Source organism: Buteo buteo, chromosome 4, assembly GCF_964188355.1.
Source record: "Buteo buteo chromosome 4, bButBut1.hap1.1, whole genome shotgun sequence".
Classification (NCBI taxonomy): domain Eukaryota; kingdom Metazoa; phylum Chordata; class Aves; order Accipitriformes; family Accipitridae; genus Buteo; species Buteo buteo.
In genome coordinates, this window is record NC_134174.1 from 751,629 (window position 1) to 768,898 (window position 17,270).

The 17,270-nt window shown below is 43.7% G+C and overlaps 1 protein-coding gene across 4 annotated transcripts in view; it reads right to left on the reverse strand.

Moving 5' to 3' along the window:
• Positions 1-126: 126 nt before the first annotated feature.
• The window catches only part of PPP6R2 (protein phosphatase 6 regulatory subunit 2), a 122,904-nt gene continuing 105,760 nt past the window's right edge, over positions 127-17,270 (reverse strand). For all 4 annotated transcript variants that reach the window (XM_075024485.1, XM_075024482.1, XM_075024484.1 and 1 more), the window contains one exon: positions 127-15,973. In XM_075024485.1, coding sequence (XP_074880586.1) covers positions 15,922-15,973 — 52 coding nt within the window. In that variant the 3' untranslated portion in view covers positions 127-15,921. The remainder of the gene's footprint in view (positions 15,974-17,270) is intronic.

Consider the following 17,270-nt stretch of genomic DNA (forward strand, 5'->3'; position numbering starts at 1 on the left):
GCCTGTACTTGCTGCCTGTCTGCACGCAGTGGTCGGGCCGAAGCTGGAGAGCGAAGCTGTAGGTGGGATGCAGCACGGCGGGGGCTGAGCGTGTCCTGCAGGATGGAGGAATCCACCACTGGCACGTGAATTTTGAACTTTTATTGATAGTTGGAATTTACAGCCTAAAACTGACAACATAGAGAGATGCAGACTTTTTTTTTTCTTTTTCTTTTTTCTTTTTTTTTTTTTTTCTTTTTTACAAAAACAAAAACCAAAATAACCAAAAGCCACCAGCATCAGATTTACAATATAAAAGTTTTGACAGTAGAGAGACTAAAGTACATCTGGAATTACTCAGAAAAATAAACAGGGAAAAAAGGCAGTAATTTAAAATTTGTCCCTCATATATACACATAGATACACAGACATTGCTTACAAAGACCCGGTTTCAACATTTAAGGGCAGTAGGCATCATGAGAAAAAAGGCTCCCCTATGTCATTGCACTAAATTAATTAACCCAGGTGGGCACCCCCCCTTTGCCACCCCTTCCCGGTTTAGAGGAAAGGCCACGTGAAGCTAGAACGGGATCTCTGCATTCCCCAGCATCGAGCCCCGAGCCCCGGGGTTCCAGGGCTCTGCGAGGACCCTCCCTCCCCACACCAGCCACGGTCTCATCCATCAGCCGTTACCGGTACGGCCGCTGCAACAGCCCCAGGACACCGTCTATGCAGGCAAGTGATTCTTATTGCTATACAGAGTGCATCTTACCTATCGGCCACCATTTGATGGGTTGTGGTTTTTTTAAAAGAAGGCATAGATTCCGCCCCTAACGCTTGCTTTTCTAGCCAGGCCACCTGGGTGCCTGCACATAAAAACCTGCCCCCGAACCACTCCTCGGGGAAGCACAGCAGCTGGACTTCCCAACAGTGCTCAACAGGTCATTGGCAGATTTTCAGGGAAACTCGGCTCTCGGGACACCGGAACAAAACAACTGGATTTTCAGAAGAGCAGAGAAAAATCAGGTGCAGAGCTATGCTGAAAATCTAGGCTCGCGTCTGGGTACCAAGCACTGCAAAAGCCAGCTCTCAAATACGTTAATGCCCCATCCCCACTGCAGTGCCTTCCCCCAGCTTGGACCGGTGGATTTAAAGGATCTCCTGCTCTCAGGGGCCCAGGAAGGTTTCACCTCACATCCCCCACGGCCCCGGCTTCAGCTCTACCTTGACTGTGACACAGGGACGGCAAAGGTGGCCGTCTCCACGATCCTCTCCTGCAATGAGTGTCTGCAGCCAAGAGCAAACCCCAGGAGCAGGGCACGGCCGCGGGCGCCCCGGGATGGTCACGCACCCTCCCCGGCCAGAGCTCCGCTCCCTTTAGGAGATGCTGGGATGAACATGCCAAGCTCCCAGGCTCTGACCGGCATCGCTGCAGTCACTACAGCCTCCCAGTTCTCCTGGAGATAAGGAATTATTTAAAAAAACAAAACCCAAACCTGTTTTGGTTAATTTTTAGTTTAAACAAGCATTTTGGATCCTTTAGCCTAAGGTGGATTTTCTGGGGTGGATAGACCTTTAAGTGGTTTGTGCTAACAGTCAAAAAGCCAAACGTTTCCAATTGCCTCAAGTCTAAACTGCAGCCAAATGGGAAAGAAACCGATGGAGGTTACGGAAAAGCCCTGGAGAAGCAACTCCAGAAGCTTCAATTCAACAGACCGTGGACCAAGATAAGGTGGCAAAGAATATTTAATAATTGATTGCTTTAAATATGCTAAGTGCAAATTAACTGGTTAAATGATGGTGTCCTGTTGAGTTAGGAAAATCAGAGCCTAAAAAGGAAGTTTCTGTTTGTCTGAGCAGACACACCCTATAGTAAAAAATATCATTAGAACCATGGATATTTTAATGTGCAATAATACATATTACCCACTCCATGTATATACATATATGTATGCATGTATACAGGTACACACACACACACACACATATATATATATATGAGACGACTGTCTTAAGCACTGCCAAACTGATCTAGTGCCGGTACTTGGGTTGTGTTAAAGAAAAGGTTTATAAAATACCAGATCAAGAAAAAGGTTTCTATAAAACTTTACATTTCAACTGAAGCTGCTCATCTAAATTTTACACACTGTCAAAACCCGATTTGGATACAAAAGGCAAAGACAGAAACAGACAAGGAACAAAAGTTAAAAACCAACAACCTTCTTTTCCATGAGCCTCACTGAGAAAAATGCCAAAATGAAAAACACCCTTAAGCGCTTTTTTTTTTTCAGTCTGAAAACACAGCTTTACCTACCTAGAGAAAATGGCAACAAGTATAAAATTGTATTTTATCTTGAACTGAAAAAACAGTAACAAGTCGTTTTGTTCTCACGCCTCAGCCCAGTGGAAGCCAGTCCCCAGCAAATCCTGCCCTTCCTCTGTGTGCCCAGTACCTTTTCATTTGTACCAATGATTAAGCCATTTTAGAAGGTGCACACTTACTAATCAAGAAGTTATATGCAAACCCAAAAGCTCTGAGAAAAATAGGTTTAAGGTGAATTTAGAAATATATATATATATATATATATATAAATAGTCCCTATATACATTAACAACTGAAGATGAAGAGCGGAAGAAGGGAATAAAGAGCCGAGGACATACAAACACAGCACTCTCCGGCCAGCAGCTCCTTCCACCAAACCCTCACCCTGCCTGGGATCTGCTCCTGCCCGTCCTGCAGCCGCCTGCCAGCGCAGCCCTCGTCCCAGCAACTTCCACCTCGCAAATAAAACTGCCTTTTCTTTTATTGGGCACAACCTTCTGCAAGCAGAAGAGACAGTTGATGCTTTCAGGAGAATTTATAAAAATACATGTAAAATATTTCAGGCACAGCAAGCAAATGGAAGTATATTTCTCGCTTCTAAATCTGCTCTTTAAATTACCAACAAGGCTGGTAGAAGAACTAATTTTCTTTTGTGAAATTCCAAGAATTCTTTTAATCACAGGGTCTCCTCTGTTCTCTCCCATCTCATGGTCCAAGCCCACAAGTCTTGGGTTGCTTACATCCTCAGCCAAACAGGAAACCAACAGGAAAATTAACACTCTGATGGATGCTGTAAAAATATCTACAAAGCGGGGTGGGGGAGGTCAAGTGTTATTTACAAATTGGCCGTGAGTCCATCTGCACTGATGGGCTGTGAGCTCTCCAGGCTGCTCCGACATCCCTCCAGCACCCGCACCGACACCAACGTCGTGCTGCTTTCTCCGTGCACCTCCTGTGACCCAAACCAGCCAGCGAGCTCAGCCCACCCCAGGGGAAGCCTAACTCCAACCCCTTTGTTTCACGGTCCGGTGTTAAGGATGGATTACAGACCTACGCAAAGCCGCTGCTTCGGAAGCCTCTGCAATTAAAACCCTGCAGGGGAGGTGGACGTTCCTTTGCCGCGCAGTCAAGATTAGGTCCATCACCAGGGCTCCTGGCCTGCTCCGGCTCCACTAAGACGCGGCGGGCTCTGGGAACTCCAGCCCGGCCGAGCACCAGGCGTTTCTCCCGGCTCCCTCCGGCTGTAGCTGTTGGCAGGGAAGCGGCACAAGCCTCTGCATCTCATCTACTACCGAGCGCCACGCCGGGAAAACACAGGACAAAGGCAGCAGGTTTTTACTGCTTCGTGACCCCTAACCCTAGCCGTGCACTAACGAGCGGATAATTACAGGCCTGCAAGGTTTCTGCTGCCGGGCTTCTTGCGGGTCGGGCCAGCTAACACCCACGGACAAGCCGTGTCACACCAGTGACACCAGTAATGGCACAGCTCCTGCCAATGCCACCCAGTTAACAACCTGCAAACAAGTGACACAATAGAACAGCTTAGGCGAATACATGTTCTCATCTCTCCTAGTACCCCTACTAGCCATCATCTTAGTACACCTTTAGAAACTGTGATTTGCGGCGAAGCCAGCTCAGGACCTGACCTGTCTCCTTCCACGTGAGAGCCTGCGGATTTGCAGGATCCCACCAAAGGGCAACGATCCATAAATACAGCCCCAAACCGCACAACTGGCTTGTGATGAATTCAATGGCCAGAGCGAGGTCCAATTTCAGCGGGTATCAATTTAACACAGAATGTTTTAATGTTTCCATTATTTTCAGTTATACTGATATCATGCTGCTACTGAAAGTATGAATAATTATAAAAGGGAAAAGCTTGTCAGCAGCTTTTCAAGTATTTCTCAGTGACTATTTTGCAGAAAAATTGCTTTTCATTCAAAAAACAAAATTCAGGTGAAGAATATTTATATTTCATAAGGGGAAAATATTTACATGCCCATACTGGCAAATGACCTTTTAATTTAAATTACACATTAAATAATAAAATATTTAATATTAAATATTATATTTAAACACAAAATTAGGTATAATCAATTTCTTAGGCGCTTTGAAGGATAGTTTCTCTAACACCTGGAGGACAAATTCAACGTACATTTTTTAGTTGGACATCAATAAAACATTCTGAAAAGACAGCAGGATGTACATCAAATTTACCTCTACTACTCCACATTACATGCCCTGCTGCACTAGCCCCCATCACATAATCTCCATTATCCTTTAGAAAAAGGGGCCTGTTCTCCTTGCACAGCCCTGTCCTTAAAGGCAACCCACGGACCTTTTGCACGGAGGCACGGCAATGCTGCAACATCTCCTGATTCCCCATACACTACCAGTAACGGTCCTGAAATCATCTTCACACCCTGACTCCACATAAAAGCCCACGGAATGGAGGGAAGGGGTCCTTGTTGCAGCCCCTGGTGAAGAAGACCTCGCTGGACTCAGCCAGGAGCTCGCCGCGCAGGAAACACGGCCACAGCCGGGAAGCTCGGCAGCACACACCGGGGGATATACCAAGTGGAATAAGCAGCTATGAGGTCAGGGAGGCGTAAGAGGAAGGAGAGCACAAGGAACTGAAAATACCTTTTGTTGGGATCTGGATGGATATAAGGCACTCGGAACAACAGTGGGGTATTTGAAAATTATGATTATTACAGCGTGGGATCCTTCTGCGCGTCATGTTCTCTTTCCCCGTTTCCTGGCTATCTGGAGATGAAACATGACTTGGTTCCAAAGCTGGAATGAGAAGAAATTACTCCTTCCGAACTAAAACAAAGGCACTGGTGCTTTTATATCTGGAATTTTTATTGCTGATCATTGTTTTGCCCTAGAGACAGTTCACTCCTTCAAGGGCACTCAGTCACCAGCTGGAATGCAAAGAGGGAGAACTCTCCGTTGGGGCGAGGATGGGGTCCCGGGTGGGAACAGGGCAGATGAACCCGACCCAACCACAGCGGAGTGGGCAATCCTGACCGCCCTCAGAGTGGCCACCGTAGATGCCACAAACGCATCTCGTGCACGAAAGATGACACACGTACTCACAAGATGATGCGATTCTGCCCCCGATCCCCGTGGCAGACAGTTTCAGGGGAAGGCTGGCCAGGGAAGGATGGTCTGGTGGATTTGTACCATAAAAGGTGAAGTAGGAAAGCGTGAGAAGTGAGACAAACTGAAGTTACACAACAAAAAAAAAAGGCAGGCTCTATCCCAGCTAGGAGCTGGTCAGTATCTAAGTGAGCACAAATGCCTTTTCTTGGTAAAGTTTCAGCAGACAGACTGACAGAGGGAGAGAAGTTGTTCACAGGTTTACAAGGGAAATAGCAGGAGTGATGTGTCGCAATAAATGGCAATTAATTACAAATGAATAGGATAAGTGTCACATGAAGAGAAGTTTCTGAAAGGAAACAAAGGAGTCCCCAGTACTTTGAACTCTCCCACCCTGTGCTTTGGCCAATTTATTTTAAGAAACAAAGAAAGAAAAGTCTGTTCAAAGTCTCAGGCAAAAAGAAAACTGTGCTTTGATAATGACTGTGAAGATATTCTTTACAAAGATAATGCTTCTATTTCAAATCATATATAGGAACTGAACACTGAATTAACTATTACAACTTACTGTGTTATTTGCTAAATACTTCCTTTTTTTTAACTTCTAATGTTTTCATGTAACATGCATATTTTCACGTGATCCATATGTTACATAAATTTACAGCATGAGGTAATTAATGGTTTTCTTTATGTTATTTGATTCTGAAAGAGTAAGAATGCAGAACTTTAAATTACATGTGTGATCAATGCACTTTAAGGCAAGTTTAGTGCCCTGTGTTATCCTAACCGATACCGGCATGTTTCAGATAACTGACAAATCGCCTAAAAAGGGTCCGTCCCTGCTCTGTAAGGTGCCACTGAGAACAGAAGCCGTTTTGCCTGTTTGCCCTTTGAATGGTTTGAGCAGACACACCTGGAGAGGTGATGATACGTAGAGAGAGCCCGGACAGAGAGAATGCACCGCTGTGCAAGAGATGGATGTCGTCTGACCTTGGGGGAGAAGAGGTGATTTTCTGCATAGAGCCATTTTTCCAGATTGTCCTGGCAAGTCAGTCACAATTTGGTGTTTAAGCCTTAGTCTGAAGATGAGATGAGCAGGAAAAGATTTAAGGTTTCAGTGCAATGTCACTGCCATGCGGTGAGGACCACGGAACACAAGGACCATGGAGGAACATGCCAGCACGGTGCCAGCTCAGGGTTCCTGGCAAGAGAGAAGCACAACCCTCCTCTCGCACAGCCTCCAGTGCAAGGAAGTACCACAGGTGATTCTTCAATACCTATTTTGTACATGAAAGCCCACACGGATGCAGCATCCAAGAGACCTGGCTACATACACTCCAGTACGTGCTTAAAGGAGGACAGAGCAAGACCAGGACCTCACCGCCAGTGACCGAGCTCTGGCTGGCTCAGACACAACGTTCACCATTTCAGCAAAGGATTTCCATGGGCTTACCAAGGAGCGAGAAATAGTTCCACGCTGTACACGACAAAAAAGTTTTCAATTAACATTTGCTATGCCTGTAGTTAATTACATTTCAAGTTTAGTTCCATTAATTATCTAGCCTAGGAGACACTTTTGCAAGCATCTGGCAATGGCAAGCTTTACCGCAGAAGACAAGCCTACTCAAAACCCACCGACAGTGGGAGATCCTCTACAGCATTTCTAGAATTCCTAAAAAGGTCTAGAAAAACTAGCTCATCAAAATTACATGAGAAAAGATTTTTAATAGTTTACATCTGTCCAAACAATTTGAGAAAATAAAAAATAGATGGGGAAGGATCTGTCCTTTATAAAAGCCCCCCCCAACTTCAGGGAGAGAAAAAGGATTCTTCTCTCCTGATCAGCATCAAATATAAAAATACATTTTACATATAGGCATATTTCACTAACATTTTTATACTTATGTTGTGAAAGGTGACAGATAACAGTCACTAGGAAATACAGTTAATTTTTGTACAGAAATGAACAGGGAGGTTGGACTGGTCACCACAATGCCCTTCTAGTAATGAGGTAAGTGAGTTTTAGATGAGATAAGCTAGCATATAGGAGCCAAATTGTTTATTTTCTCCATTCAAATTTGTTCATAGTGAACGTACACAGAAGATGCCTGCTTAGATTTACTAGAAACTTCCTATCAGCTGGCATTTTATCAGCAGCTACCACGGAGGGAAACCATTATCAAAAATCGCTTTCTCGCCCCAAATGAAACAGCATTCCCTATAAAGTTGGAAACTTCAGCCAGTATGAAATCAACAGGAATTGTATCAAACCTATTTGCCAAAGAATCTTAAACTTTCACTGAACTGAATTTTAAAAATGGTCTATTACTTTAAGTACCTCTAAGGTGTCCATTTCTGCTACCTAAGACCTATAAAACTAATTAACGATGCATAATTCTGGGACCAAGCTAAGGCACTGTCCATAATGAAACTAAAAACGCGCAGTTCCCCTGACCAGAAGGATTTATTTTTTGCAAGTTGTCATGCAAAGGTAAAATTATTACTTCAAACTTCATCCCGAGTTATTTTAAAATTTAGTAATAATGGAAAACCTGTGCTTAGAGCTCACAATGCCCAAGTCTGAGATACGGCACTCTGTTCTGACTGAGTGAACACACTGGTGCAACCTTACTAAGAAATGGTATTTAATACTAAATGTCTCTTTCTAAGATTGAACGAGCTACAAGTGGGTTTGGGTTGTTCTCAAGTTTGGGACCCTTTTTTTTCTCAAAAAAATGTTTTCTTTCTTTGATGGAGAAACTAACAATGCAGGTATCTTCCATCCACAAAACAAAAACCGCTGAAACAACACATTTATTAAGAAAAGGGGGGGGAGGGGGAATCATTTGCATAAAGTCAGTCTTAGCCCATCTTACAAAGGTCGTACCACCCATTTCCAAAACGCAGAGCTCTCCCCTCTTGTGCCATGTGCCAGCAGCAAGGTATTCAGCTCCATTAGAGACAACTGTGCTCTACTTGAGCTCGGAATGCACAGACTGTGAGGGGACAGATCTGAAAAAGAAGAGGCACCTATCGCAATAGCAAAGCGCCACAAACTCAGATTTAATCTCAGCAGAGCAAAGGAAAAAAATCCTGTTGCAACCTGATTAGCTAGCTAGTGAATCAAATAGAGAACAGTTACAAATAAATACCTAAGCCCTAGATTTTTTTTTAAAGACACATATTGCTGCACTCAATGTCAATACACTTGATAGCCTCAAAACCAAGGTTTTACTTTAATTAGCTTTCAGAGCGCCTTCAGCTCTTCCCCGTCCATGTTGCTCTTGAAAATAAAACTAAATCCTTGCAAGCCTAGCGTTAACCATATTATACACAACCATACCCTGGATTACATGGTGGTTTGAGTAACAAGTCTTAAACAAATCCTTTTACACCCTGGTTAGAGAAACCACACAACTTAGGACAAGACTAGAAAAGAAAGAAGCAGTAGCACAATACGCGTTAAGGAGCCAGAAGCTAACAGTAATGTGAAATGTACTGTGCAATGAAAGGAACAGCTTTCCCAAAACCACTCTGAAGTGTGCAGCATCATCAGTTTAGTTAGAGGCCTCTGTGAATTTTCTGTGTACAGTACTGAATGCAACGTGTCCTAGTTTAAACCAATTAACATTAAGCCCCCGAATGACACGACCTTGTGAAGATGGATACACTCAAATACAGCTCTCCGTTCTTCTTCACCTCTTTCCTACGCATCAACTTTTTTTTTTTTTTTCCAGAAGTAAAGCCCCCATCCCATGCAATCCAAACAGAAAGCTGTAAGATCTTCTCAGAACAAGGGCGTATCTTTCAGCTGTTTGTTTGGTTGGTTTTTAATGGCCTGTGATGTCCAAACCAGAGAAAAACTCTCCTGCACCACAAGCCAACAGCCGCACTCCTAAATCATTAACCTGCATCATACTGCACAACTCTTTCAGTGTTTTTCCCCACCGAGTGCTCTCCCCTAACATGAAGGGACTGGGATGAGATTCAGAAATTGAGTTTCCCTTCAGGGAGAAGCACCTAAAAATGTTTTATTTTAAAGCTGGGGTTGGCAAAAGAGCATGTAGGCGCATTACGCTCGCCTTGTGAGAGCTCACAACCAGAGATACAGATGCTTTCAGAACAACAGAGTACGTGGCAGAATAGGATTCCAGAGAGAACTGATGCCAGGTAAAAAAAACTAACAACAAACGAAACAAAGAAAATTAGCATCCCATTGTAAACAGCAGGTTTCATTTTGTCATTTTGTTCTTACAACAGCAAAACCTCTGGTAACAAAAAAATCAATTGTTGATAATTTCTGAACATGATTCAGGCTGAGATCACTGCTTTGGGAAGAGCAAGAGGAGAAGAAAACCTGTTCCTTAAATGAGCGAAAACTGCAAGATGAGCTGCTATATGGCATCAAAAAAGTCAAGTATTACATTGCAAAAATATCGAATGATCTTATTTATCAAGTATAATTAATCTGGCAGCCAGGATGCAGGACTTTCCTCTCGTGAAGTCTCAGGTGACATCAAACTGCATGGTCAGTATCACAGTACTTGCAAGACTTTGTGGCACCTCTTCCACCACAACTGGCAAACCACTTTGGTCTTTAACGTTTGCAGGAATTAGGGGACTCTGCCATACAGCAGCTGTTTCCCCTACCAGATAAACTGAACAACTGAAGAAAATGAGGCTCAGCTTTACTGTGATTATCATTGCAATAAGACAGTGCTTAGCAGAACGGAAGGTGAAGTCTAGAAATAACTTACTAGTACATACTGATGAAAACACTACTGAAGACAGTTAAGAGTGTCAGACAAGAAATGCAGAGAAAGAGGTGTAACAACCAAAAAGCCCTAGCCCGGGGCTCTACAGCCCCAGGCTGTATCCTCAGGCACAGCTTTAACTGGGCAGGAGGGAAGTCAAGGCGCTTTGTGGCTGGAAGGATTAAGTGGAGACTGAAGCATTAAGGAGCATGAAGTGTGGTGTAAACCTTTAGTGACTGGCACTAAGGTTTGCTCTAAGTTATGCCACTGATAAATAATGATTTCGATTACAGCTCACTGGCTAATTTTTGGAAGAATGATTTTGGGATGTCTGTGGACAACAATAAAGCCATTTAAAATTTTTTTTCCTTTAGATATATTATTTAGGAATGTCCCTTAACTTTCATCCACCTTGCACACTGCACCATACCTAAAACCTTTCCACTGGCAAACTGGGATGCCTGAACCTTTTTGAATAGATGCTGAGGGGAACACTGTGGGGTTTTTGCTGTTTTATTTTTTTCTTTTTCTTCTTTTTTTTAAAATAAATTTGTGCACCCGCTGTTTTTCCATTCTGCTTGCCAGCCGCAGCTCTCTAAAAAGCAATAAGGGCAGCAAAGCCTTCGAACGCTTACAAAATTTCTATCAGGCTTTGCTGAGGACCTATTACCCAGAAGAGTAACTGGGATTTTGCCTGCCATAATTGTTATGACTCAAGAGAAGCAGCAATAAATTGTATTTTTGTGTGGGAAAATTTTGTTAGAAGACTGGTGAAACTGTTTAATAAACTACAATCATGTTCCTTAATCACTTTCCTTCAAAGGACTACCTCACCTAAACTTTAATTTGAAGCTGGTGGATACAATTTTAGAGGACCTCATCAATTCGGGACAGTAAGGGAATACAAGCCCATGAACCCAACGTGCTATCTCCCCTGGTTTGAAGAGGGTACATAACCACCCGCCTGCTCGTAGTGCTGTCGTCCCTGCACCCAGCATTAAAAGCCTGTAGTGAGCAACAGAAATAATTAATCCAAACCACTTGAGTTTTTATCTGCTATCAGATCACATCTCCATGGCTCCAAACTAGTTACACTTGGTCTTTCTGCAGCACAGGGTTATTCTGACTGCAAGCCCTACAGCTGTGCTCTCCCTGCAGTTTAATACCCAGGTACTGAACACAGGAGTTTGGATGCCTGAAAACAGTCATCTGATGTGATGATGGCAGGACAGCTCAACGGCTGCATCATCCAAAGTAACATATTTTTCCCACAGTCCAACCAGCCAAAGATAAATGTGCTATGATTCAAGAATTATTTAGTGTTGGCTAAACTGATCACTTTTTAACTGCTAATTGTGCAGAAAAGGCCCCCTCCTCACCAGCATGAAAGCACGTGGGCAAGGCTCTGCAGCAGCAGGGATGCCAGCAACAGCAGGATCACTGGAGAAGCCGCTGCTCTCTTGTAATCCACCGTATCAACACCCAGCTGGGTAAAATCCTTGAACTAGAATGTTCTAGCAGAGCCATTTCCCCTCAGTAAGGTATGCCTTGCTGGTTTTGGTCTTGTACAACAAATGTTTAATCGATGACTTGCTACTGATCACGGAGCTGTACACAGATATAAAAGTTAGGCTCGTTGTGCTCTGAGTGTCTGCTTCACCAGATTTCTCACAATATCCAACTGTGTGTGTATAAATATACATGGAATAATACATATTGCAAATATATATCTATATACACACTCATCAGTATACATATTCAAACCTAAAATTATATATACCATATCGATATGGACAGATTCAAAATACTGCACATAAATGAGGAAGGACAGTGCTGAATATAACTTCTGTTTAGTCTCCACTGCTTTCTGACCAAGTATCTAAGCAAGCTGAGGTGTTTTTCAAAGGGTACAGCTGGGTTAAGTAAATCCATTTTCAGTAGACAATACATCCCGCTACAACCTTGGGTAAGAGTCTTTCCCTAGAGCACAGGGCTTACTCGGTGAGAAGGTAACGCAGCTCTCCCGCAGTCAGTGTGCCCCAAGATGCCACCATGAATAACCACCATGGAGACACAGTGCTGGCACTGCATGTGGCACAGCCTGACCTGTGGAAAGGGCTTGGTCAAGTCACTGCATGCTGTACCTTACGGTCACCTGAAAAGAGAAAGCAGTCGGAGTGCCCAGCTGCCCTGCAGAGCATCGGGCAGCAGTCTGGGACAGCAAGGAAGAAAGCTCAGACAGCAACAGGGACTGAGAGAGGCCACAGACTACAGGCATGGGACCCTCCAACCTCAACATATCCACTGTGACTCCAGATAGACGGGAAGCTCAGACTTACAAAGAGAAAGAAATTTATGCACGGTTTACCTATAAAATCATTTGAGCCAGGCAAGGAAACCATCATCTGACTCTGGATCTGTTCTGAATTGCAAACCCCAACATACCAAGCATGAGGAACTTTTTCTAGATCAGCTTGTTGGCTGGTGTGAAGACCAATCCTATGGGAGCGATGAGGTATAACTCAGAGCTTAAATCCCAAACGTGGAGGAATCATTCACTGTCACAAAAGCAAGAGAGCTTGTGCATTTCTACAAATCTAGTTAACTACCGGTAAAATGTCTTATCACAAAAGTAACTGGACACCAGTAATCAAATTAATACACTAAGATAATGTGTCCCCCAGTAACTAAACTGTGGTTTTAGATCTGCTTACTGGATATGTTTAAATATATTATTAAAGCTTTCATTTAAATTTATTGACTCAAAGCCAAAAGCTAACGAACAACAAGTTCAGAGTCTGCAACGAAAGGCACAGACACATCCTTGCGTATCTCTCTGAAACATTTTAGGATGTTATTGCTGCCAACTGTTCTGTATCACTTTTCGGGTGGAGGTTACTGCTCCCCAAACCAAGGCATCATGAACAGATCAGGGGGGTACAGCTAATCAGTATTCTTGCAACATCAGCCAGCACGGATTGAGGTGATGTAAGGTGACCCCTGTCTATGACGTAACCTAATGCAAAAATCATTTATCTGTTTAACAAGGTGGCTGAAAATGCATCAAGCCAGAAGGATGATCAAATTGTGCTTGCTGTGGACACCTCCCCTTAATCTCTTGATCCTAAATGGACTTGGTCATAATTGCAGCAAGGTGGAACCTGCAAGCACCACAGTCAAGAACCATGAATGAGAACAGACTGGAAGAGAACTATTGCCACCTGGTATTTAATGGGACTGAAGCCCAATCATGGTCTTCAACCAGCTGCTGGAATAAGCTGAACTAATGTATTAGAAGAATGATTTTTCAGTTTTCATAGTATCATTTTTAAGTTTAAAGAATGCCTGAAGAGAACCTGATTTTCAGAAAAACTCTAGCACCAATCCTGTGAAAATTAAGACTTTAATGTGTCTCCAATTAGGAACTCGAAACCACTAATCATTTCTGATAATCCTGGCTAAGGGTGGGATTGATCTCCAAATAGCAAGCAGCATAACCAAAGCAGAAAGTGAGATTTTTCCTCCCAGCGCAACGTGACTTTAAATTATTATTTTAAATTACAAGAAGTGAGTGAGAAGACTTCCAGAACAACAGTACTGTGCCACGAAAGCACCTGCTTACCCAGTAATTGCAGCTGAGAGAAATCACAGCTATGACAGCAGCATAAAAGTGGCCCACAACCCTAGCACCCAACTTCCAAGATGCACACAGTAATCTCGATCCTGCTTTCTGCACTGCAACCTCCGTATCTGGTATTCCAGCAAAGCAAATCCTCAATTCTCCCTAAGAGCAAAAATGAAAATACGTTATCTTTGGGCACACAAAGATAACCTCGTGCTGCGGGTATGTCACCGTCGGATACTGATCCAGCAGAACAGACTGACTCTAACAGTGAAAACATTTTGTTCATCTCACTCCCCCCCCAACACCAGCTCTCAATACAGTTAAGAAAATTCAATATGCACTACATACATATCACAGTTAAAAATAAAGTATTTTTTAAGAAGACTGAAGTCTGGCTAGGATGCCTTTGCTCATAACAACAGATCTGTGTGAGGTACTTTTTAATACTCACAGGGTAAAGTCCCTCGTTATGCACAAGTGAGAATATATCTGAAAATAAGCTATTTGGCTACCTATGTGTCAAGCTTCATGCTTTTATTCCAAAGTGAATGATTTTCCAGCTTAGGTCTTGGACTAATAAAATAAGCGGCATTTAACATTTGACAGGTGGATTTCAGCATACAGCTTACACACAAAAGCAGGCCCAGCTCTGTATCTAGACTACAGGGGTAGAGCATAAGCACTGGAGCACTGGTCGTGGCAATCTGCTGTTACCAGCCCGAGCCTGCCTCTGCAAGTGGCCCAACATCTACACCCGTATGATCTATGTGCACAAGTCCGGTCTGGGAACAAGCTCAACGCAGAGGCCAGCACCACTCAGTGCAGACCTGTGTCTGAAACTGGTACAGTCTTTACAGGAGTAGGTCCTTCAGCCTACGCAGAAGATCCTGTGTTCCAGAGTCAAGTACACACCTTCAACCGACCTTGCTCCCAGGCAGTTTGAAGCGCAGTCCATTTCTCCGTACTGTTTTACTCTACCATCCCAAGGCAGCGGTACATGTCCCCCCACCCTAACTTCTCCATGACCGACTACCTGGGGGCTAACAGCAGGAGTCCTGTGCTGGGGCCATTTCACTCTCCAATGTTGTCACTAGGTACAAAGTGCAAAAGTGTTGCTGTTCCTGCATCCATTAAAAACTTTAAAAACAGAACAAAACAAACAGAAAAGGATTTCCATAATAATTTGAAAATACATTAGTCTCCAAAAAGCCAGCAAACACCTGATAACCTGTTTGTGCCATATCTGCTCTTGTTCCTGCATGGCAGTCCAGTGGATCATTATCCTCTTAGCTGGCAAACAACAAGCTACCTTCTTTGCATACTCTCCAGCCAACGGAGGATGACATCCGGGAAGTTGAGTTTTGATGGCTCGGACAGAGGAGACCAAATGCTAACTGATCCAAGATCCTGCAGTGAACTGTCACGTCTCCAGAGGAGAGAGCACTGAGAAATTCACTGGAATGAAGAGACTTCCCATTTCTCAAGACAGTTCAGCATTACAGCAAGTTAGCTACTTGGCCTCTGGCTTGGGACAATGTCAATGACTTCCCTCCCACCCCACAAAAATGTAAAATAAAATCCCTCCCTGCTTCATCCCATTTAAAGTGTTTGCATCTTTTCCTCCTATGAAATGTTTCTGATAAGGCTTTATTGCTATACAAAAGCGGTGCAAATGCTGCCCAAAGACAGCTCCATCAGGAACTTTGGTCACACGACTGCGGGACTCTTGTGCACTGTCCAAGTCCCAGCGTTAGACCTGCTACCTTTCTGAAGAGAAGCTGAATACTGTGTGCAATAACACTAAGAAAATAGGACTGAACCCCAAATATAAAACAAAAACAAGGGAGAGAGGGAAGGGGACAAGGAACTAAAATTAGGCAGAAGGCTTGCTTGGGAAGAACCCCATCATTCCTGTGATGACTAACTGATCAATGCTACATTTAGACAATGCAAGTGTCTTTCAGAACAGATTGTTGGTGTTGAAACTACATGTCTGGTCCTGAATGCCAGCTCTCTCATCAATGCAGCATTTATTAAAAAATAAAATTAAAGTGAAAAAAAAAAAAAAATTGACAAATTGCATCACCAGGTAGCAGCCTGGCCTGGATCACACACGTCCCATTGCATCTGTTTCATCAAGCAGGGCCATTTAATGTGGCTTCAGCACAGGGCAAGACTTCTTCTTTCCTAAAGAGAAACCCAAAGAGTAATATTAGAGAAATGTAACTGCTGGAACATACTCGCTCCTAAAGCTTACTTTCATCCTGGCTGGAAACTTTCCTCTTCAGTAGTATATGAGCCATCCTTCCTCTATTTTTGTTTCTTCTGCCTGCTAAAACATTATTAGCTTCCTAATAAGAACCTCCTCCAAGTCCTTTACAAAATACTGCGTTTAAAAATCAAACTAGAAACTGAGAAGTCAGCTTTGACTGCTGATTATACAACATTAATTAGTTTATCGAACCAGAAGTTTGGAACATGACCGTCAGGGTCCTGAGTCTCTCAGAAGGCTCTGACCTGACCAGCCTTGTCCGGGTCCTCCCCCCGTCAGGCACCCTCCACCATCAGCCCGGAGCTGGATGTAGGTCTTTGCCGGAGCTATGCCATACGCACGGCTTTGCGCTTTCCTGCCGCCGCAGACCTGCTGACTTGACTCCATGGCTTGTCCTTGGACCCACCTCGTCCCAGGACGAGGACGTGAATGGCCATCACTGCATGGGGTCCCACGGGACTGCGAACCTTGTCTGCAGGGTTTTTGCGCTCCCCCCACCCCACCCCCCCGACTTTGCTGTCACCCTGTCAGCGCCTGCTGGTGCGGTGGAGAGAACAACGACCCGATGGGATACCTGGCTTCCTCCCCAGTAAGAGTTACACTAGCACTAGAATTTGTGTGAGGCTGGTTGTAAATTGTGGGCTCAAACACTAGGCAGTAGCTGTACCGAGGCAATATAAAGAGCAATAGTGCCGATAGCCAGGACAGATTTTAATGGAGTAGAGTTGAGTGGATCGGTTGCTCAAAGCGCTGGTTAGAACTTCTTCCTCTCACCAAAAGTACCTAAGAGAAGAAGTTCCCATAGGATGGCTCAGATGTTTAGCTTCAGCTAAGCACCATCACCTGAGATTCAATCTAAGAGCAAGCTTGCGCCAGGAGGATTGAGGCACCCGAGAGAGGCTGTCTTAGCTCAAGAAGAGCAGAAGCATGTCATTATTAATATGCATCTCTCTGGCCGAAACCAGGAGCCAGAGCAAAGCTGTGGAGATGATAGCACTAGATATGCAGAAGGATTGGCTTCCATATTTAAAAAGACCTAAACTGTCACATTCACAAAAAATTATTAATATAATTTCTCCTTGAGATTACTTCCTAGTTCAGTTATCAAAACACATTTCTACATTCCTCATAATATTTTAAGTGTAAAAGTCTATCTGTTCACCTGAATGTACAACCCACACAGAGTATTTGTTATGCATGAGTAAGAAATGA